The 20,865-nt window shown below is 40.4% G+C and overlaps 2 protein-coding genes across 11 annotated transcripts; both read right to left on the bottom strand.

Moving 5' to 3' along the window:
- Window positions 1-195: 195 nt before the first annotated feature.
- On the bottom strand, window positions 196-4,705 carry LOC100842527 (luc7-like protein 3). 6 transcript variants are annotated; one of them, XR_732781.2, is made up of 9 exons: window positions 4,518-4,701; window positions 4,296-4,424; window positions 4,156-4,195; window positions 2,716-2,791; window positions 2,456-2,650; window positions 2,155-2,361; window positions 1,678-2,090; window positions 1,532-1,585; window positions 196-513 (listed from the first exon to the last, which is right to left on the bottom strand). XR_732781.2 is itself a non-coding variant. In XM_024457249.1 (9 exons), exons 1-9 carry the CDS (start codon window positions 4,558-4,560, stop codon window positions 479-481), a joined length of 1,140 nt encoding a protein of 379 aa, XP_024313017.1. In that variant the 5' UTR covers window positions 4,561-4,705; the 3' UTR covers window positions 196-478. The 6 variants fall into 6 exon arrangements, 4 of the variants coding, with proteins under 4 accessions (XP_024313017.1, XP_024313016.1, XP_010238811.1 ...); XR_732778.2 differs by having other exon boundaries at window positions 1,532-1,582; window positions 4,518-4,700; XM_024457249.1 differs by having other exon boundaries at window positions 1,532-1,582; window positions 1,727-2,090; window positions 4,518-4,705.
- Window positions 4,706-7,951: 3,246 nt separating this feature from the next.
- Window positions 7,952-14,219, bottom strand: LOC100822389 (phosphatidylinositol/phosphatidylcholine transfer protein SFH11). Of its 5 annotated transcripts, none has more exons than XM_010240498.3 (13): window positions 13,900-14,216; window positions 13,584-13,652; window positions 12,646-12,874; window positions 12,383-12,482; window positions 11,941-12,207; window positions 11,546-11,623; window positions 10,699-10,800; window positions 10,564-10,613; window positions 10,387-10,495; window positions 9,566-9,640; window positions 9,125-9,226; window positions 8,973-9,043; window positions 7,952-8,869 (listed from the first exon to the last, which is right to left on the bottom strand). In XM_010240498.3, exons 2-13 carry the CDS (start codon window positions 13,624-13,626, stop codon window positions 8,836-8,838), a joined length of 1,260 nt encoding a protein of 419 aa, XP_010238800.1. In that variant the 5' UTR covers window positions 13,627-13,652; window positions 13,900-14,216; the 3' UTR covers window positions 7,952-8,835. The 5 variants fall into 5 exon arrangements, 4 of the variants coding, with proteins under 4 accessions (XP_010238800.1, XP_003560250.2, XP_014754365.1 ...); XM_003560202.4 differs by having other exon boundaries at window positions 13,593-13,652; XM_014898879.2 differs by lacking the exon at window positions 13,584-13,652.
- Between the last annotated feature and the right edge of the window lie 6,646 nt (window positions 14,220-20,865).

Here is a 20,865-nt window from a genome sequence, read left to right as displayed (position 1 = left end):
GTACCTGTTCAATCGTTTGACTCTTCTGTTCGATTAAAGAAAAACACCATGGAATCACTCGCAACAGCATGCCTAAGCTCATAGCTAAAGAGGCGATTTTTTTTTTCACCCGGAAAACTACGGCATGTAGTGCCATCACCATTCCTCTTCCTCCTTTTTAAAATCAGTGACACCATCACTTCAGCACTCGAGTGATTCAGATTGTCAACCTGGGCCCATACATATCACTCAGAGCAACATCGTTTGAAATGAGATGAACATAACAGAACTACAGAAGTAGCATGTACTTAATCCCTCGGTCAATCCGTTATACAATCATTTTGACTTGGCATACAGTTGTTACTTCAGAGAGAGAGGAGAGGGAGCTGGTTACCATGGAGGGTGTACCGTGTACGCATGTTCCACAAAAACGGTTTATACATGAAAAGATGCATCATAGCACGAGTCCCAGATGGCATCCACTCGCATTCGACGGGCATCATGGCATCAATTGCTGGAAAGCCCGCTGTGCTCCTACAAATTGAATGTAAGAGATACTACAAACTGATCATCCAATTCGGGTCTAATAGAAGGCTATCACTCGTTTAGTTTTTTTTTCTCTCCTCTCCAATACTCCCTCCGTTTATAAATGTAAGAACTAAGAAGTCCAAGCTTTGTCCTAAGTCAAACTTCTTAAAGTTTGATCAAGTTTATAAAAAAATGTATGAACATATAGAATATCTTAATAAATATATTATGAAAATATATATCATGATGGATGTAATAAAACTAATTGAAGTCGTAGATGTTAGTAGATTTTTTTATAAATTTGATCAAAGTTTAAAAAGCTTGACTTTGGACAAAACTAGGACTTCTTACATTTAGGAAAGGAGGGAGTAGTATAGTAATAATTCATCTCCGGGCTAGTTAACATTTTACAGCAAAAAGCAATATGCTCACTGTAAATTAGACACAACAGCGTGGCAGCATCAATAATGGAAGATAACCAAAAAACCAACCGTAAAGCAAAGCAAGACAAAATTGGTCCCATAGACTTATTAAACCTTCTGATGATTACGCAAAACAGAATTATGCATGATTACCATTCACCCTGTTTTTTTTATCGTTCTTTCAGCAGGGCATTTTTTCCATAATATTTCCAGTTATAAAAATAAACACTTGCATGGATTTTTCCATAAATTGACTGATCCCTGGCTGAGTTGAAGTTGGCTATTGGGGTACACTACCTCAGCCAAAAAGCAACTACAACAAATAAGATCGAAAAATGGTTTGTAGCCAAAATTTTATGCAGGAAATGGAGAAGACAATAGAAACATGCACTTACGATAAGCTCATAACATGAAATTATCAGTTTTACCTCTTATAGGCTGAAAATAACTGCATCCTGGTTGGTAGTCCAATACAAGTGTTATCTTACTACTCATCTTTATCCAACAAATAACTTTTCAGCCCCGAATGTTGGAACAAAACTTCAGCATACATATGGAATAGAGTCAAACCAAAAAATGTAGGAAGGAAATCTGATACCTACCTGAGAATTTTTTTTCCCCTCTAAAAGGAAGACTGTAGGGTTCCAACAGATCTGCTACAGCAGAGCACAGATAAAGCAGTTCAATAGAATCCATTTATACCATAATGATAATAATAACAAATAGCAAAAGGGACATAACGGTCTACCTCATGAATCTCAACTGTGAAAGACCTATCTACATGTTCAGCTAATGACCTGGACTGTTTGACCTTCCATAGCCATGCCTGCTTGGGGAACGTGATCTGCTCCTCATTCTCCCTCTGCCCTTTGTCGCGTCGTCACTCCTATATCTGTGTCTATCTCTTTCAGAATCCCTACCATTTCTGTAGGAACTGCCTCTATAGTCTGATCCTCTTTCTCTATGATCATGGGGCTTTTCTCTTTCACGGCTTCGCTCATAGTAATGATCACGGTCATAGTCACGCTCCCCTGATTTCTCTCTTTTCGTACGACCCTCCCTACCCTCATTACTATACTCTTTTTCCCTCTGTTTCCTGCGCTCCTCTGATTTCTTCTCCCTTGCAAGTCTCTCTTCTTCTTTTGCCTTTTCTTTTGCGGCCTGGATAGCAGGGGGTCAACCATATTGCTTAATGATAAAAGTAATATGTTGGAATGAGACTCACCTTGTATTCAGCCAGAAAATCTCTTACTAGACCATAACCAATATGCTGTTTCCCAGTCAGATGGGATTGAGTCCTCTCAAGAACATCATCGGACACTAAGAATGAGCCACATATTTCACAAAGTTCCATCTTCTTCTCTTGGAGCATGAGCATTTTGTGATCTGCTTGATTAGTTAAAGCTGCCTTCTCAGCATTTAGAAGGTCAACCTGCAATCCAGAAATTAAGAGACAATCCCATGAATGATCAGTAAAGTAATGTTCAACAAAGTAAAAAAGAAAGATGGATCTTGTACGTCATTACCTTCCTCATGAGTGCCTCAGCTTCAGCCACTTTACAAGCCTCACCAAGCTCCTCAATTTGCTCCAACAGCTTTTTGACATTTTCTTCTATTACTGCCAGCCGCTCAGATGTTTTGCCAGGGATGGGAGGTGGCACAGCAGTGTCTTGAGCCAACCTATCTCGACCACGCCTTATTTTTCTATCCAAATCAGTTACCTGCAATGAAATAACAAATCTAAATATTCTGGTTATCAAATTTCCAACAGCAAGTGACAACTCACCAATTTCTCACACTGTTGAGCAAGCTCTGCCTCAAACCTTCGCAAATAAGCATCATGCCTTGGAGAACTCTCAAAGCTGCAAGTGCCCAGAAAAGGCAATTTGAAACATAAAAACTATTACTCTGTATTTGTTTATATCAGATTGCTAAGCAGACTGAACTGTCGGCTCTAAGTGATATTCTACATATAAAACAACTGAAGTTGCAATTTGCAAAGCAAACACAATCAATTATTGTCGCCTATGATCTAGGATAGATACGCAACATGCTTAAATCCAGTTACAAACTCAAGACTAGACCCTCCAAGGAAGCTGTAATTGCATACCAATTCTTCAGTTACTAGGAGTGGATTCATAAGATTGCACATTATGCATTATACATGTTTTCAGTTTTCTTATCGATCCAAGTAACTCTGATAACCCTCAGACCAAGATTCACAGCGGAACCAACTTTTTCGAGGGTTGTACTGCACTACTTCCTTCATTGCAAAATATAGGTCATGTGAGATTGTGTCAGGTAGTGCAGAAGGATATTGAACCTTAGAGGAAGACTAGCAAAGGCTGCAGGTCATGGCTCAAAGCAAAGGCACGACTATAGGATACTGAAATTTGATTTGCATATTTGATCTGAGAAATTTTTGGTAGACTTCAAATTCGAAGAGATACATGATTCCTTAGGGTAATAAGTGTATGGTGCCCGAAGTTGCATTTTACATCACACTACCAGCCCACCATACCAAAAAACTTAATTTGCCCTCCACCACTGTGAGCTGTATTTTGTTCATCAGGCGGCACTGTTGAACCTCCTGATTTCGACACTATTCCCATTATATGGAATCATGATCAAACAATGCCCCGTGCACAATATGCTAGGTAAAATGAGGTCATACTCTTAACTTTTAAGACCTCTTTAGAACATCGATAGTGTGAAATTCTGCATGTGCAGGTGTAATATCCTGTTCATATTGATTTGTATGCATCTGGGTTGTTGAAAACACCTATGTTGGCCTCCCTCAGTCCAAGATAAACCACTGTTTCTTTGATACATTGAAAAATTCTGAAGATTGCAGACAGCACGTTTGTCATGTTTTGGTAGAGAAAGATGTGTCTAGTTCTGCATACCAAGATGCAGCAAGACATCATAACATGGGGCGTCCACGGACAAACTAACAAGCTCTCATCAAGGAAACTCAAAACGTTAAATTTCAATCCTAACAACAAGCTCAATAGCTCAGACCTCAGAGTCAGAGCACACAAACAACTATTACCTATACAGACAACATTTTTGGAATCATGGCCTAACCTCCGACAAAACAATAGACAAAGCGCCCATCTTGGTGTTCTAACCAACCAAAACACCATCTTTTGCTCTAAACAGGTAGCCAAGTATCTCACCGCAACCTACTGAATTTGAAGAAAATCCACAGCACAATTTTCCTTACCTCTCCTTGAGCCTGGGATCATGGATCTTCAAGCAAGGCCCTGCGAACATAAAACCCAACCAATCAGCAACCAAAACCACGAAATAAATACAGAACTAGGCGAATTGGTCCGGATGAGGAATCAGATGGATTGGAAATACCGAGGTTGCTCTTGGTGTTGACGAAGAGGTCGTGCGGGCAGAAGCGGGCCATGAAGGGGCCGCAGACATCGGGATCGTCCCACTTTGCCTCCCTGTGGCCCTTCCTCTCCTCCTCCGTCAGGTCGCGTGCTGCAAAGACACCAGCGCCCGCAGCGCGATTAGGTTAGGGTTAGAATTTGGGAGGCCCGTTCGGGCAGGGAGGCCGGGAGAATTGGTCGGTACCTGTGCCCATGAGTTCATCGAGGAGAGCTCGCTGCGCGTCCATGGCGGAGAGGGTGGGGGAGTCTGGGGAGAAACCCTAGCCAGCTCTTCTTCTCGTTTCTTCCTTGGTCGGGTTTGGGGGGATTGTGTCGATTCGAGCTGGGCAACTAATACTGAAGAGCAAAACTGCAGAACCCATGTAAGACCGTTGGGACAATAGCTCTCTGATCAATTTGCCGCACGGTTTTCAGACATGGTCCCTCGGCCTCGATGATTTCTTCCTCTCGTCTCCAAAGTATCTTTGCTCACCTCACTTGTTTCTTTTTTTCATCGCTTGTCACTGAGATGAAACTGTATATGTATTTCATTGAGATAAGAAATACGGAGTACTACTTGCAACTCGTTTGGCAACCAAGAATTCATTTCATTTGATCAAAATGAAATGAAATCCAATTTTTGATAGGATTATATTTGGTTGAATTTGAATTCCAGGTTGAAAAACCATGTTTGTCTACCACATGGAATTGAAGAGTGCGAGACAATTCTAGAGAAATGATGGCTTTTAGAGAGTAATTGAGACTAGTTATAGTGTGATTCTATGGAATTTGAGATTGGATTCCTGTGGCTAATTCCGTGCCAACCAAACAAATTGTTTTTTGGAATTCAAAATGAATTATACAATTCTATGCTCAAATGATGGGTGACAGACGAGCTGATATATAAATTATATGATCTAAGAATCGATAATTAATAGTACTCCCTCCTTTTTTATATATAAGGCGTATATTTTTCATGGTTTTAAATAGCGCGCTATTTCCTCGCTTCCAAAATCCAAATAGTACCATGCCGGTCTAAAGACAAGGCTCAAAATTTCTCGTCTCAGTCTCTCAGACCCAAATGGCTCCACCATGGGGACGGAGGAGGGGCAGATCCTACAGCTCGTGACCGGCAGCGGGGGCAACGACTCCTTCCTCCAGCTTGCAACAAGCCGCCTTTCCTCCAGCTCGCCACCAACGGCGACACCTTCAGTGCTTCAATTTTGCTTCAAATCTATGTTTATGTCATTGACTTGGTCTTGTAATGATTGAAGAACTTTTTAGTACGTTGTTATGCTGAAACCTTTAATTTTGGGCTATATTTGATTCATTTTTTCTGCAAAACGCTATTTGAAATAGCGCGCGCTATAACGTCTATAGCATCTGGAGGAAGCCGGCGCTAAATGTAAAACCATAATATTTTTCATAGCTAATTTCCTAAATATAAGGCGCGCGATGTTGTCCATGCGAACTAATCTGTCCACGCGCTGTGCTAACTGTTGAAAAATCACATCGTTGCCCCCGTGGAGATTAATTTAGCAGTTCCAGATTACATGCATGCTCACGGACGAGGCATTAAATGGCAATTGCCATGCCGGAGACCATGGGTGCCCTAGACATGTGCGTGCGGTGCGTCTCTGATGGAGTTGCGTTAATATTCGCGCATAAGCATACACGTCTTATATAAAAATGGAGGGAGAACACGCCTTGTATACACGATCGAAACTTATGTGTATCAGTGTATGGTACAATGCATGCTTGAACTATCTTCTTGACCCGGGCCTCCAATATGTCACGACCGGCCCTGGTTTGACCACACGAAGCCTAACCCCTCCGGTTTGTTCAACAATTTCGCAGGAAACAGATCGAACAGAAAAATGACGTCCGACAATGAACTCTTGAGATTTCAAACGCTTAGGCATCAAGCCCAACCTAGTTAACACTTAGGCACCAAGTACAAGCAAGCGAGGGTCTCTCTTAATTCCTCCCGAATAGGAAACCAGTGATGCCATGATACAACTCAGACATACCGCAAATCTCGAGGAAGCTAAATAGGAGAAACAAGGAACTGAAACATTCCAATTTGAAGCGCAACTCAGAACCAAGAAACACAAGGGCTTTGACCTAAATAGGAAACCTGCAGTGGCGATAACAAACTCGGTGATTCCGACTTCAAACGTGATTTTGCTGCAAATAGCAGGGGATCATAGAATTCTCTAAGTCCCCTAAATTTTCACATCGTGAATCAAGCCATAGTGCCGCCGACTCAAACTCAACACTTCCGACGTTGTTACCATGAAGCACATAAGAGATTTCAAAGGATTGGATTTAACCTAAGTTGAGCGACAAGCAAGTTCACATTACTAGCTTCATTTCTCAACCCCTCTTAATAGTATTCCTTGTCTAGTTGTCTATACTCAATGTGAAGCTTTGCTTTGCCGAAACATCTTTATTATCTTTACCAAAGCCGTCTGAAATATCCTTAATCTTGATGCTTCAAACTTTCTTGCACATTTCAATTTTTAGGATTCATCTATGCTGGTTAAACTAAAGCTCCATGGGAACTATTCATATGTAAACACTTAGTGAACCATTAGTTTCTTAACCATTTTGTCATTAATCATTCTAAACCCATTACGAACCGCTAGACGCACTCTCCCTCCTTTTCTTCCTTATTCTCCTCACTTCTCTCCTTCCTTTTCACATGTCGTTCGGTCCCAGACACTCAAACATCGGTAGAGAGAAAGAGGCCGGTGGAGTAGACGACGTTGGAGGTGGGGTCGGTGGGTGGGAAGGCCACACAAAACCATGTAAATATACCCTATGTCGGGATACTTGTAAAACACCGGTAGACCGAAGATTACAAGTATAATAATACTTTCATATCCATGCCAAGGTAAAGAGCAACTCTGGCTTAAAAGATGAAACACTGACATTTTGATTCAACTCTTCGGATACGAAGCTAACCGATTTATTTTTCAATTGGTCAAATGGATGATATCCTTTGTTGAACTCATTATACTCATACTAACTAGATTGCCCAAAGTGTTTATAAAATTATCAATCAACAAAAAAGATCATACATCGCCAACCCAAGCATTCCCACAAAGGTTTTAAACATTATTAAAGTCATCTGAGAAAGCAAGATTAGTTGGCCTAAGATTTAATGAAATGGTTCCTCTAACTAATTCCCTTGCTGCGGGATACTAAAACTCTTTTTTTATCTCGGAGTCATGCGATAGACGTAGGATGCTTGAGACTGATAAACAACTCGTATTTTCCATCCTTGTATATGTTCAAAAAGACAAACTAATACACAGACAAAACAAGAGTACATAGGTTTGAAGTTTGTGTCTGCCAACACGAAGAAAAAAGGGATTACATAGCACTCCCACGAGACTCCGAGGACGAAACAGATACGTCACTCTTTCAGAACAAAACTACTGCTCAAATTCTGCAGTATATATGCTTGAAGGTAAGATTTTAGTACTATCCACCAAATCACATTAGAATCCATTGACCATGGCACACAAGGCATGGTAATTAGCATCCTACTAAAATCGTACCTAGATACCCGCAAAAAAAGTACCTAGACCTTGCAGCCTCAACAGCCGAAAAAACAAACTCAGGTGGTAGATCTTTGCCAGAAGTAACACAGAAGGTAAATTCAATATGGGAATTTGTTCATGATAACTAGAGAAGGGTAAATTACAGCTCTTTTCTTTTAAGGGCGTGGTACATCAGTAGTCATCATATATGCAAGAAAAACACTTATTCTTTTATTTTCTTTTTTGTGGGTAGAAAAACACTGAATTTCATATTTAACAGGATGAGCTAAGGAATTTGCTACATGCCTGGTAAGGTTCCTACAGGGCAGCTGATAGGTTCCTGCATGCATGGGAGGTTACTAAAATACAGTGAGGTCATTTTTTCCCTTTTCACTCCAAGGTTTGGATACTTTGTTCGGTTTGGATACTTTGTTTCTTGAGTAAAATACGGCATTAGTCCACGAACTCGGCAAAAATGAACACTTTAGTCCACGAACTCATAAAACACACACTTAAACCCCTAAACTGGGACTACCGTGTCACTTTAGTCCAAAAAGGGTTCGACGAGGCTTAATCATGCCACGTGGACACCAAGTCGGCTTCGGCGACCCCTTCAATGGCGTCCTCTCGTCAAAATTGAGCATTGCGGGCTTGATAACAACCTTAGGTGAGGCCGCGGCTGCAACGGCGTGATTCTCAGGGCCCCAAGATCCCCATCTGGGCGGGGCCGCCTTGCCCCTCCCGAGCGGCTCGGGCATGGTGATTTTGCAAAAAAAAAATCCTGAGAAAATTGAGTAGCAGTCCGCGGTCCTGGACGAAGCCGACGTGGCGGCCACGTGGCATATTTAAGCCTCAATGAACCATTTTTGGACTAAAGTGACACAATAGTCCCAATTTAGGGATTTAAGTGTGCATTTTTCGAGTTCGTGAACTAAAATGTTCATTTTTGCCAAGTTCATGGACTAGTGGTGTATTTTACTCTTGTTTCTTCTCTGCATGGGCCTCATCCCTGTATTAACAAGAAAAGGACACATATATTATTATGTCCATCATTTTGAAAAGGAATCACAACCTGTAATTAGAGAAATGAAGAAGGCAGATGTCATTCTTACCCTAGGAGTTTCCTCAGCTGTAAAATGTGAATTGCAAGTTCTTTCTGCTTACATATTAGCGTCTCTAGGACCTGAACATACAAAGAAAAATCACTCAGCTGATCTGGAGATTGCTTAGGCTATAATTTCTTTAGTCAAGTGTCTTTTCTCACCTCCTTCGTCTGAACAGCACAATCTTCAAGTTCCTGTATCTTCCCGAATATCTGCTCATTGACTGGATTCTGCTGAATATTTTCACTCATCTCATCACGAACCTGTTCCATTCAGGTTTTGGAATGATAGTTTGACTATCAGGCAAAACTACTAATTTGAAAGATATGCAAGTAACATCTTCTCATTTGAATTCCCAAGTGTAACTGTACTATTGGTTCACAGCCATAGAAAAACTTTTAAAATTTATTTTTTGCATGCTATGTTATGTGCTATCACATGCTGTTCCGATTTATTAAATGGATGTTCACAAGGACAGAAACAAAATTTCAGTAAATAAGATTGACAGTATAAAAGAACATGTTACAATGAAGATAGATACAATTGACAGTATAAAAGAAGTTGAAATAAGAAACCAATCTCAGTGCGTAAAATTGACAGACCTTGTTATCCTCTAACAGCATTCCAAGAGTACGCTTCTTACCAGAAGTTGGATCCACATGTCTTGCTGAAGGCTCCTGCAAATAAAATATTAAGAATCCATAATTCTTCTTGGAGGAGAAAGCGCAAAAGGAAGATCAATAGATAGATAAAATGAAGATGTGATGGAGAGAAGAAGATTTTACCCCCTGGAGCATGTCAAACAGTACATTTAATTAAAAAAACTTGAAAGCTAAAAAGGTGTCATACATTCCATAAAATATCTTTTTTTACCGGGTAGCAAGTGCTCCCTGGTGCACCTTTAAGTTTTTCAGATGTGACAAATTTATTTTCTCTCGTATATGTTCTCTTTTTGAGAAAACTGCTTTATGTATAATCATTTTTCTTTAGAGCAAAGGAAAACACGCACAAAGAAAAAGGAAACCTTATTTTCTTATAAGACAGGACAGTATATTTTTGTGGAAGTTTAAGATTATGAATTGAACACTCATGAAGTACCTAGTCCATTATACTTGAAATCAAAAATCATAATGCTGGCATATCAAATAGCTGCTGACCAAACATCAATAATGTAGCCTCCCTGCTGGAGAACCCAAGGAGGCTTCACTCTGCTGAGGCTAAAGTTGCCAAGAGCAGTAATAACTAGATAGTGAACATGCAATTACATAAGTCATCTCATTGAAAGATTCCCTACTTTACAAAGACTTCTTAGGTAAGTACAATTGTATTCCCAACAATAAAAATAATGGAGTAAAGGAACTCCTTAATAAATTATGCTTCCTAGATAATTTCACATGACTCTAAAAGGATCACCATACCTCACCTCAGAAGCATGAATAATTCTTGTGTCAGTCCAAGGCCCTTTATCTTGGAGCAAGCACCCTCCAGTTGCAGAACAAGTACATGTCCCACCCAAAAAATCGGGTAAATTGCTGCAGGAAGGAGCAAATGATAAATCTGCTAAATATGCAAAAGTGATTTATGACTTGATGCACTTTACCTTGGCTCAATAGTTTGTAGTATTGTGCTAAGGTAATTGGTCCCCAAAACCTAACATGCAGCATAGAAGTAAGAAAAATATTCAATCTATTTCCCCCTACAACAACAATCAGCACGTAAAGAAAGCATGTGCTACCTGAATCTTTGCTAAAGTCCTTGCCTCCATAAATGCTTTAAGAACTTTCCACAGTGCTCTAAATCCAGAACCAGCATTGATTATGTAAAGTTGGTTTAATGTCTGTACCAGAAATGAAGACCATATGAATGTCCCGTTTGATTGGCAGGATTCTGGAAACGAAGGAATAGGAAAGACACAAGAGTATGATAGGAATGCATGTGCAAAATAGAAGATCACGCAAAAAAGGAATTTTGTCAACTTGATTGTTTGTTTCGCAGGAACATGAAAGATCCAGAAATCCTAATGAGGACGGTTAAATTAAAGTCAAACCATGAGAAAAAGTAAAAGCAGGATGTTATTATGCCAATAACGACCATAATGTATTAATCTTACTCCTCGCACATAGGAATTAGATGAGTTCATTGAGGATGTTTCGCCTACATGTAGCATGTAAACTTTTCTATCCATTAATGCATTTAGACACAAAATTATGTGTTTTCTTGAAAAAGAAAAATTGTAGAATTCCTTAATTAGTGCTTTTGTGGATCCCTTCAACCTCTCGGTTCCATCATTGAGGATTTCGTGGTTTTGTGGCAGCATTCCGTCCCACCCATGCCATGAAAAAGCACCTATTCGGTGATCATCCTGGGATGCCACAGGACTGCCATTGTCACCTATGCTGATATGCCGACAGACCGATGCAGCTTACATCGCACCCCACCATATAGCAAAACCACCTCAGGGTTTAAAACAAACTGTTTTATACATACAGGCTTTTAACAAACAGTATTGAAGTTCAGGTTTTTAGTCACCCCAAGCTAGTTCAGGGTCCAACAAGGCCTTCTCTAACAAGACTAGATGTTACCTCTGGATAGTAATTGCTGTCGATCTTCTGAATTTCTATGAACATCTCCCGTGCAGCTTTTGAAAAGTTGTTCATGCCCTGAAAAAACAGGAAAGTCGAAATGAAAGATCACTTAACACTTGACATATTTGGCATATGATAGTTCCATGAATGTACATTCTTGCTGTATCCATACATTCTTACAGTAAAAGCAACTTGATATAGGAAGGTCCTTAAGGATGGACCTATTTACAAGGTAACCACATCAGTTTCATTACCTGCTTCCAAGAGAAAAGCTTGGCCTCAGTTTTACGGAAAGAAGAAATGGTTGAACCAGGAAGATTCCACAGAGAGAAACTCAATAAATGCACTTAATATATATCACTAGCAGGAAGATTCCACAGATAGAAACTCACCAATCCTTTCACGTCTAATATTGCCGTTGTCGAGGATATGTGCTTCTTTGCGGCAAGAGAGCAAGCAGGATATCTCAACGATATAGTTTTCTCTTGTTCTGATATATGATATTTTACATATCGATCAATACTCATCACTTGCATGAGCTTATTGAGATCCACCAGGCCAATCCTTTCAATGTATAACGGCCTTCCAAATTTGTCAACTCCATGAAATCCATGAGGATAGCATCGTTTTAATGCATCATACTCCTCAACTTTAAAATCCTGTGACACGGAAACACCATTTGCCCTTAATATTTCAATCAGATAACAATAATGTTGTGGAATTCCAAAATTTAATTTTTATTGATTGGAATGAAATTTAGAAAGGTACAAGAAAATTTACGACTCTTTGAACAAACTACCCGCATAATGTATACAGACAATAACTATGGCATACCTTTGCAATGGCATCGACAGCAAAATCTTCACGCCATTTTAGCATATTCAAGAAAGTTGCTTTTGCCTTTAACACATCAAATCCTCTCATTCTCAAAAAGCTACATGATGAAGATAGCAATCAGTTAAAGTTCATCTTCATTGCAAAAATCAGAATGCGTCTGATCTCCTAACAGTTGAGGTGTAAAATATCCTGTATTTTACGTGGATAATTTTGGCGTGGATATACAACATAGTTTCAGGAAATGGATAAAATTTGCATACCGTAGTAAGACATGGTAGTCATCAAATTTCTCTGGGAGCTGGTTGCTTGCAAGAAGTGACTCCCTCAAGGATTGCACAGATTTCTCTTCTTTCTGGTCATGAATCCCAGTGGCAATACTCTGAGAAATTTTGGTCTTGCTGTTCCTCCTAAGTAACTGCTCAATAGACCTGAAGCTCATCTTTGATATGGAGCTGTTTGTGTTCTCCACTTGAAGGAGACGCCAATAAGCTTCAAGTGGAAACTTACTAAATTAGTTCTGCTGGTGTGGTACTGAACCTTTTGCCAAAATAACCCAGCCCATTATTTTCATTGCAAGAAGCAGATCAGAACTCCATTACGGTCATTTGGCATTCCACATTCTTTTATTTGGTTCACCGATGTAAGCATGATTACAGAAATACCATACAAAAAAACAGGACTTAGCTGTGTGCAAGTCCTTGAAAAGAAAAATCTGGTCATTAGTATCTAGTGTCATGAGACTTCTTCACCTGTAATTTTACTAACATTTCGGCATGAACTCTAGTTCCTATTATTTGGCCCCTGAGGTACCTCACATGTACTTCTATTTCCTGGCTCCGTCCCTGAATGTTTCCATCTTAGTTTCAGAGTTTAATCTTTCAAGTTAACAAACATGATGTATAAGTCCTCCATATGGTGCAATATTTTGTCATGATTTTCTGGCATTATACATAGAAATGTATTCGATCTTCGGGTCTAGTTGTTGGAAGCACATGTTTGGGATGCAAGATTGAATGAGCAGAAAAAGGAAACCCAATGACATTGCAGTGACCTGTTTGGCCAACAAGAACCTGCAACCTATTAAAGAAGTAGAAGAAGAGATTCTTGTGATTCATTTTCTGTTTAGAGATGATGCTTTTCGTCTGTTAAATATTAATCTGGCCCACACACAAGATGGCAAAAGCTCAAGTGACAGAACTTAGCGCACAATTCCACTTCTGCAGAGTCCAACTGATGCACATCGGTACAGCTACAACTTAAGGCGACACTGCAAGAAAATAAAGAAAGAAACATGAAATAGTCACTACTGCCTATAAAATACTAATCACCTTGTGCAATTCCGTTAAGAGTCAGATGCAATTATCATGTATGCAGTATGCACGCCCACAAGGCATTTGCAATGCCACGATATGAAGAATCGTGTAACACGATTGGAACAGAGCAAGAACATAGCAGGAAGGGGAACTACAAAAAATAAAAGGCAAGACAGATAGGTACAGGGGCAGGATTCTTGCCTAGGGTCGAAGCTCGGTGATGCTGCTTATGAGCGCGCTACAATTTCTTTTCCGTATAAACAAGCAGCGCTCTCCCTCTTGGGACTTGGAGATATAAAAATGAGGGCTGGGTGTCCCGGCCGTGGACGCCGTGGCATTAGGTCGAACACCTGGCGATCCTGCATCGCGGCAGGGGAAGGTTGCTTCCGCGCGCGGCGATAGGAGGATGCAGCGAGCGAATCTGCCGTCTCCTCCATGGGCACGGCTCCGGGCGGGGCAAACCTGGGGCAGCGGTATACTCCTCCTCAATCAAGCTATCACCTGCCCCTCCAAGGGCAAAGGTAGGCTGTAGTATAAGATTTGGGCTCATTTGGTTTGGAGATTTTCCACATGAAAATCAAAGGATTTTGAGAATTTTATAGAAAAAGTTACTTGTAGATGTAGAAAATAAGCAAAGTATAATTCTTTAGGAATAATATTGATTTCCAACTTTTTGAAGGATACACTGAATGTGAAGCTAAGTTTTCTTTTTTCCATAAGAAAGAGGCAAAACAATTTCTTATGTTGCAACTGCTATCTAGCGGAGCTCCACTGTAAGTACTGAATGCAGTAAGCCGTGGTTTCGATGCGATCCAGCATGCGGCGCGCTAGTGAGCCCGAGACGCCCTTTTTGTTTGGGATTAAAAGTGTTTTTGATTTATAAGCCACAAAAGCAACTAATGTGATTTCGGGTTTGGATTTTGACTTGATATTGTTAGATAATGGTATAATCAAAAAGTCAAAAGTCAAAAGCACCTAAATAGATGTTTTTGTGGTTTATAAGCCAAATGTCAAAAACACTTTTAAATCCAACCAAACAGGGCATAGACCGCAACCTCTGTACCTACTGGGCCTTCTCTTTTTTTTTCTTTTCTTTATTTCTTCTAAAGAGATGAGCCTAAACTTTCCTCGGCAAAAATTAAGACATGAGCTTTTACTCCTTTTTTTTGTTTGGAAAATTTCAAATTTGAGATGGTCTTCTAATTTGTAAATTCAGACCAGCGGCTTGGTCAGAATCGTCCTCGCAAGCGCAAGCGCGTTGCACAAAGCTTGTGTGACACACTTTCTATTTATTTATTTTTGACAAAACTTTCAAAATTCTTAGATGGGCTTCAATTTTTGTAGGATGGAACTTTCAAGCTTTTTCAGATGGGATTTTATATTTTTTAACTTCCAATGTTTTAGAAACATACCTTTTGTTTTGCCTAACTAATTTTTTGAGATAAACTATGCTGAATTGTATCGGGGTGTAGTTGTACTGCGGTATCAAGAATCGACGGCACGTTTCAAAGAAGTCTAGTACTGAACCGCTGTTTGCGAACTGGGCCTAACGCAGCTGGTTCCTTCTGGTTCAACCCACCCAGGTTCAAGTCCCGGACTTGGCATGGGTGCTCGCATTTTTTGGATTTATTCCAAGCTTTAACCGGCGTTGTGCTTTCAGTGGGAGTGACGTACCATCAACTACGAGGCGTCTGTAGTGATTTCGTCACCTCAAGATGTTCGGCCAGTGGACCAGTCTCTCGGAGGTGCTCATAGGGGTAAGGTGTGCGTGCGTGCGTTCTTAGGGGAGAGTGTACCGTGGGCGTGTACGTAAGTGCTTGCATATGTGCTATGTTTCCTAAAAAAAAAAAGTATTGAACCGCGGTGCAAAAAAGAAAAAAACAAAGTTCAAGACTAATCGGAACCGGGGTGTCCGTGGCGGACTGGAATCGACGGTGTCATCCGACTCCGGCAGGGCTCGTGTAGGAGCTAGTACCCTTTACCTTAATCTAGGGTTCGCCTCTGGCTTTACGTAGATCGAGGCGGCACCGCATACAGCCCAAATCCATATTCGTCTGAATCGTTCTAGAGCGTGCAGAACACCCTGAATCTAAGGTGGGAAGGACAAGTTGCTGCATGGGGGCCTATGGCGGTCGACCTTTTCTCGGAAGAGATACCTATGGTGAATAATTTGAAGCTGCGGGAGCGGGAGAGGGTGAAGGGTGCACTGCTGTGATTCCCTGAGGCTGCGGCGTTGAACCCAGAGGAGCTGGAGAAGGCGGTCGACAGGGTCCTGGAGCAATCCGACCCCGAGACTGCATCTCTGGCTGCTCCTGGCATGGTTCGCTTGATAGATGAGAACTTCAGTGTACATGAAGAAAATGCCCAGCGTTGACGAACTCCTCGGCGGCGGCCCAGGCAAGCAGTTCCCGCCCGGGTGGATCGAGAAGAGAAGGCAGGAACTGGACGAGCTAGTGCAGCCGGCTAACAAGAATAACGACGACGACTTTGGAAATTTCCTGGCCAAGATCCGCGTCGATCTCATCACCAGGGGCTACGTCGAGGTCCAGAAGGAGTACATGGAGGAGGACGACAGTTGATCTCAGAAAATTGCAGGAGCCATTCTCTCTGTCACCACTCTATTAATTACAAGTACCAATTAATCTATGTTTATTTATCCAAGCTATGCCTATCTTTTATATCTGTCCTTCCATGTCCAAACCATCCATCTTGAGTTTTTTCTTCTTCTTTTGAGATGATCCATTATTGAGACGATTGGTACTCTTACTATCTATCTATGCTATGCCCATCTATGTTTATTTGTCCTTTCAAATGTACTTTCTCTGGTTTTTTTGTGTGACTCCATCAGAACAACCCCACCGTCAAATCTATGCGTCAGTGGGGTTGAAACTAAATATATCAACATCTAGAATATTAAATATGTATCTATACCTATCTAATAAAAAATACGGACCGTTTCCTTCACCGTCATATGTCAAACTTCCCAAAAAATTTGTGAACCACCAAGATTGCATGTATATTAGGCCTATTAAGCCGGCTGGCCCGTTACATGCACCGAATTGGACTGGAACTCCGCGAGGGATCGCCAGCGGGATCGTTACGAGAGTCGGGCAACAACTCCGAATCTGACGAGAAAAAGATTGCTCCGCCGAAACACTACGGGAGTCAGAAGATGAGACCCGATCTGGCACCCATCGGGCAAGGACTCGAAGCCACGGCCGTCCCCTCTGTCTCCCAGGCGCGGCCACGGCTGGTCCCTCTTTCGTTTCCCAGCCACGACTGTCTCCTCCTAGGGCTAAATTACACGAGGAGATGGCGAATTGTTAGAAGAAGCTGATGAGACAGACTGCGAGAGAGAATGGTGGCGGCGCCTAGGGCTTAGTAAAGAGAACGAGAGACGATGGCCGAGTGTAGAATTGGAGATGGGAGAAGGTGCCTCGATATCTTTTTTCTGTGAGCCTGACGGAGCGAGAGAGATGGACAAACATGCCAAGTTGATGGGTCATCGAGTCAGGGCTACTGGACCAATTTGCACTTGGTCGTTATTTTTTTTTTTTACAACAGGGTTCATCCATTAATCCTTATTGATCAAAGAGTCCACATTTCGCTAAAAAAATTCAAAGAGTACACATATTATATAATAAAAATAATATTTATTTAATTAAAATATTAAACGGGCGACCCATCGGGTATCCATGGGTATAAACCTATACCCATACCCTATCCATGAGTAATCGTGCGATCCATCGGGTATACCCATGGGCATAATTGTCGACCCATATCCTACCCATTTGGGTCAGATATCCGCGGGCAAGTTGCCACATTTAATACTTGCTGGCCATATAAAACGGACTCCGGCCGTCACGCAGAGACAGGACTACGAGCAGACAGATAGCCGAGAGGCCAACGACGTCAAGTCGTCTGAACTGTCCACAAGTCAGATCCGCCGAACAACTCGAGCAAATAATTGAAAAAAAATACACGTGCACTGTCAGTTTATTAATTAGGCTTGATTTAATCTAATATTAATAAGCTCCTTCAGAAAACCAGGAAAATCAGAATAGTCATACTCAACAAAATAATCAAATGTCTATACTCATAAACGAACATCCAGCTGCCAAAACATAAATTTGCTGCTCCTTCTAACTCTTTATTTTAACGGCTGAAGTGAGATAGTGGAGAGAACTAAAATATTAAGTGATTCCGTCTCAAAACTTCTTTGACCGGGTGATGTTATATAATTTTCAGAAGGAAGTGTATTGTTCTATTTTGAGAGACTAGAGCATAGAGACACAATCTTCGGAACAAATCTTTTTTGAAGGGATATTTGGTAATCGTTAAAGAAGAGCAAAGGGAGGTTTTGATGCATATTTTTGAATGTATCATTTTATTTTGTTGTTCCGTTGCAATGCACGGGCATTTCAGCTAGTATTATGAAAATATATATCACGATGAATTTAATAAAACTAATTTATATTCGTATAGATGTTGGTTGTTTTTCCCCTAAACTTGGACAAGTTTAAGAAGTTTGACTTAGAACAAGTTGGTCTAGGTAAACCTAAATCATAAGGAGCTGACGTTCTTTATTTGGTTCCCTCGCGCGCACGGTTTTCATTGGTCGATTAATTTCTAGCATGGAGTTGATTTTGTTCGTGCTCTTTGTCATTTCACGCGAACGGTGCCTGCAGACCACGTGCGATGCTAATTAGCCATGCTTACATGCGTGCATTTTGTACTTATCAGTGATGAGATTTTGTCTTGGATGCATGGTGCATGTATGCATTTTGTACTAACTAATTTTGAGACTTAAAATATTTTATAGTTCGAACCGTTTGTACGATTCACAATCTGTTTTCATCGTTGGCTTCGTATCAACGAGAGCTTCAAAACTAGATCCCACTCGAATATCTTTCGACGAATTTTTTATTTTCCGTGTTACCAAGCGATAATGCACAAATTACCATCATACTCTGAAAGAACTTACCAACATTAGCATGTGGTAACTTGGTACTAACAGAGTGACAATTTTATAAATTGTTGGGTGGTAATTTTACTGCATAGGTAACCATGCATCATATTTTCTATGAAGTTGTCATGTGGTAACTTCTTACTAACGGGGCGGCAACTTCTTATATTATTATTGGGTGGTAACTTTCGACGCATAAGTAACCATCCTATTTTGTATGAAGTTTTCATGTGGTAACTTGTTAGTAACAGGAACGGTAACTTCCTATTTTATCAGGTTGGTAACTTCACTGCATAAGTAACCATCTTTTTTTGTATGACTTGTCATGTGGCTAACAGGTATGGTAATTTCATATGTTATTAGATGATAACTTTAACACATAAGTACTCATTCCTTTTTTTTTGAGAAGTTATCATGTGGTAACTTATTACTATCAGGGGTGATAACTTCATATATTATTGGCTGGTAACTTTTGACACGGATTTTTTTTTGTCGAAACTTACCAATATGGGATCTAGTTTTGAAGATCTCGTCAAGAGAAAATGAACCGTGAAAATGAATCCAAAATTGAGTATACGGTTTGAAACTTATAACTTTTTAAAGTTTCAAATTTTACTAAATGTATTAAAACTGCATGCATGTGACACGCACCTGTCTACTCTCCGTGTTTGGTCTTAGTGTACGCGCGACCTGACCGACGTGCGTACGGTCGCGCATTAGCAAAGTCCATAGGTAAATAGACAAGATTTTATTTATCCATTGTAGGCATGGATAATGGTGGTTTCTGAAGCAATGTAGCGACAACTGTCTATGATGATATTATTTATCCGTTGAAGGATTTTGTCAAGATTTTATTTCAGCATTGTCCGTGTGAAGCAAATGGGGGTAGTTCATGAATTGGCCGTCTCATCTGGTGTGGTTTGATGGCTGTCTATGTTTATAAGTGTGTTGGTAAGTTATAAAGGAATGTTTTGTCGGAAAAAAACTTGACAAGTATGCATGGTTAAAGTACAAGTTGGCACAGTTAAACATGCCAGTTGGGACAAACGGTTAAACCGGTAATTAGACACAGTTAAACTGGTAACTAGGCACCAAATATAGTAATGAGAGAAATAATTAGTAATTAGGCACAGTTAACATAGCGTCCTCTCCGGCCTTCGTTTTTTCTTCATCGACATGTTAACTATAAGGATCCTAATAGACTTTCTTTTCAATCATTTCCATCATCCTTTCCAGTAGCGTCCTCTGACCAAGGCCGCAGAGAAGAAGCCAACGCCTGAATAGACGAAGTAACCACTTCTGCAAGCTCGTCCACAAAGCACGCACAAAAATGTACTCTCTCCGATCCTAAATTGTTGTCGAAATATTACATGTATCTAGACAAATTTTAATAATAGATACATCCATATTTGGCCAAATTTGAATCAAGAATTTATGATCAGAGGGAGTAAATCATTTCTTAATTTCCAAACTTTCCACGTCCCAGCAGATACCATGTTTGTGACACCATTTTTTTTATTCAGATCCATAAACTCGCAACATCTTCATAGTCAGTGCCAATAGATCTCTACAAGAACATGGAGATGTCTCTCCAAACTATCTTGACCACATCACAGTTAAATAGAAGGCGATGTGTCGTTTCAGCTTCAGAGCACAACAAGCAGGACATATCAGCACATGTTGTTTCTTAGCCAAATTATCTCTAGTGAGTAATGTACTCGGTCAAACAAGCCACAAGAAAAAATGGACCCTAGGTGGATTTTTGAAAAGATAACTTATTTAAAATTTTCTACCGAAAGAAAAACACCAAACCTAGAAATACTGGCAAGAAAAAAATTAGCCTGGATGGTACAAATATTTTTCTACGGTCTTTTCAATCAGAGATTCCTCTCATTTCCATTATGCAAAACGTAACGAAAATATAAAGTATGTGTCACTCTTTTTTTTACAGCTAAAGTATGTGTCACTTATTAGCAGATGATATGTAGAGGGAAGGAAAATGTCGAAAGGAGGAAAAATATGAGAGGTGGAGGGAGTATGTGGACAGAAAAAGCGTTGACCAACACCCGCTATCAGAATGTTGAGTACGGGATTTTCCATATTAGGATTTTTTTCTCGAGAGATTGAGAACTTAAATCTAAAACAAAGGTGTATTTCGCTAGACTGACTAAACTTCAAAAGGAAAAAAATACAGTAATTCT

The sequence above is a fragment of the Brachypodium distachyon genome, chromosome 1 (genome assembly GCF_000005505.3).
Source record: "Brachypodium distachyon strain Bd21 chromosome 1, Brachypodium_distachyon_v3.0, whole genome shotgun sequence".
NCBI lineage: Eukaryota > Viridiplantae > Streptophyta > Magnoliopsida > Poales > Poaceae > Brachypodium > Brachypodium distachyon.
The sequence above is the reverse complement of the archived record's forward strand: the minus strand, read 5'-3'. Positions and strand labels throughout refer to the sequence as shown.

What these genes read in the sequence shown, in the direction of transcription:
- LOC100842527 (XM_024457248.1), bottom strand. Translation starts at nt 4,560, where the DNA reads ATGGACGCGCAGCGAGCTCTCCTCGATGAACTCATGGGCACAG. An exon ending in CGATGAACTCATGGGCACAG is followed by an intron (nt 4,425 to 4,517) that starts GTACCGACCAAT and finishes GTGTCTTTGCAG; the next exon opens with CACGCGACCTGACGGAGGAG. An exon ending in TGGAAGGTCAAACAGTCCAG is followed by an intron (nt 1,583 to 1,726) that starts GTCATTAGCTGA and finishes CTGCTGTAGCAG; the next exon opens with ATCTGTTGGAACCCTACAGT.
- LOC100822389 (XM_010240498.3), bottom strand. Translation starts at nt 13,626, where the DNA reads ATGTGCATCAGTTGGACTCTGCAGAAGTGGAATTGTGCGCTAA. An exon ending in GAAGTGGAATTGTGCGCTAA is followed by an intron (nt 12,875 to 13,583) that starts GTTCTGTCACTT and finishes TTCCACTTGAAG; the next exon opens with CTTATTGGCGTCTCCTTCAA. An exon ending in GTGCTGTTCAGACGAAGGAG is followed by an intron (nt 9,044 to 9,124) that starts GTGAGAAAAGAC and finishes TTGTATGTTCAG; the next exon opens with GTCCTAGAGACGCTAATATG.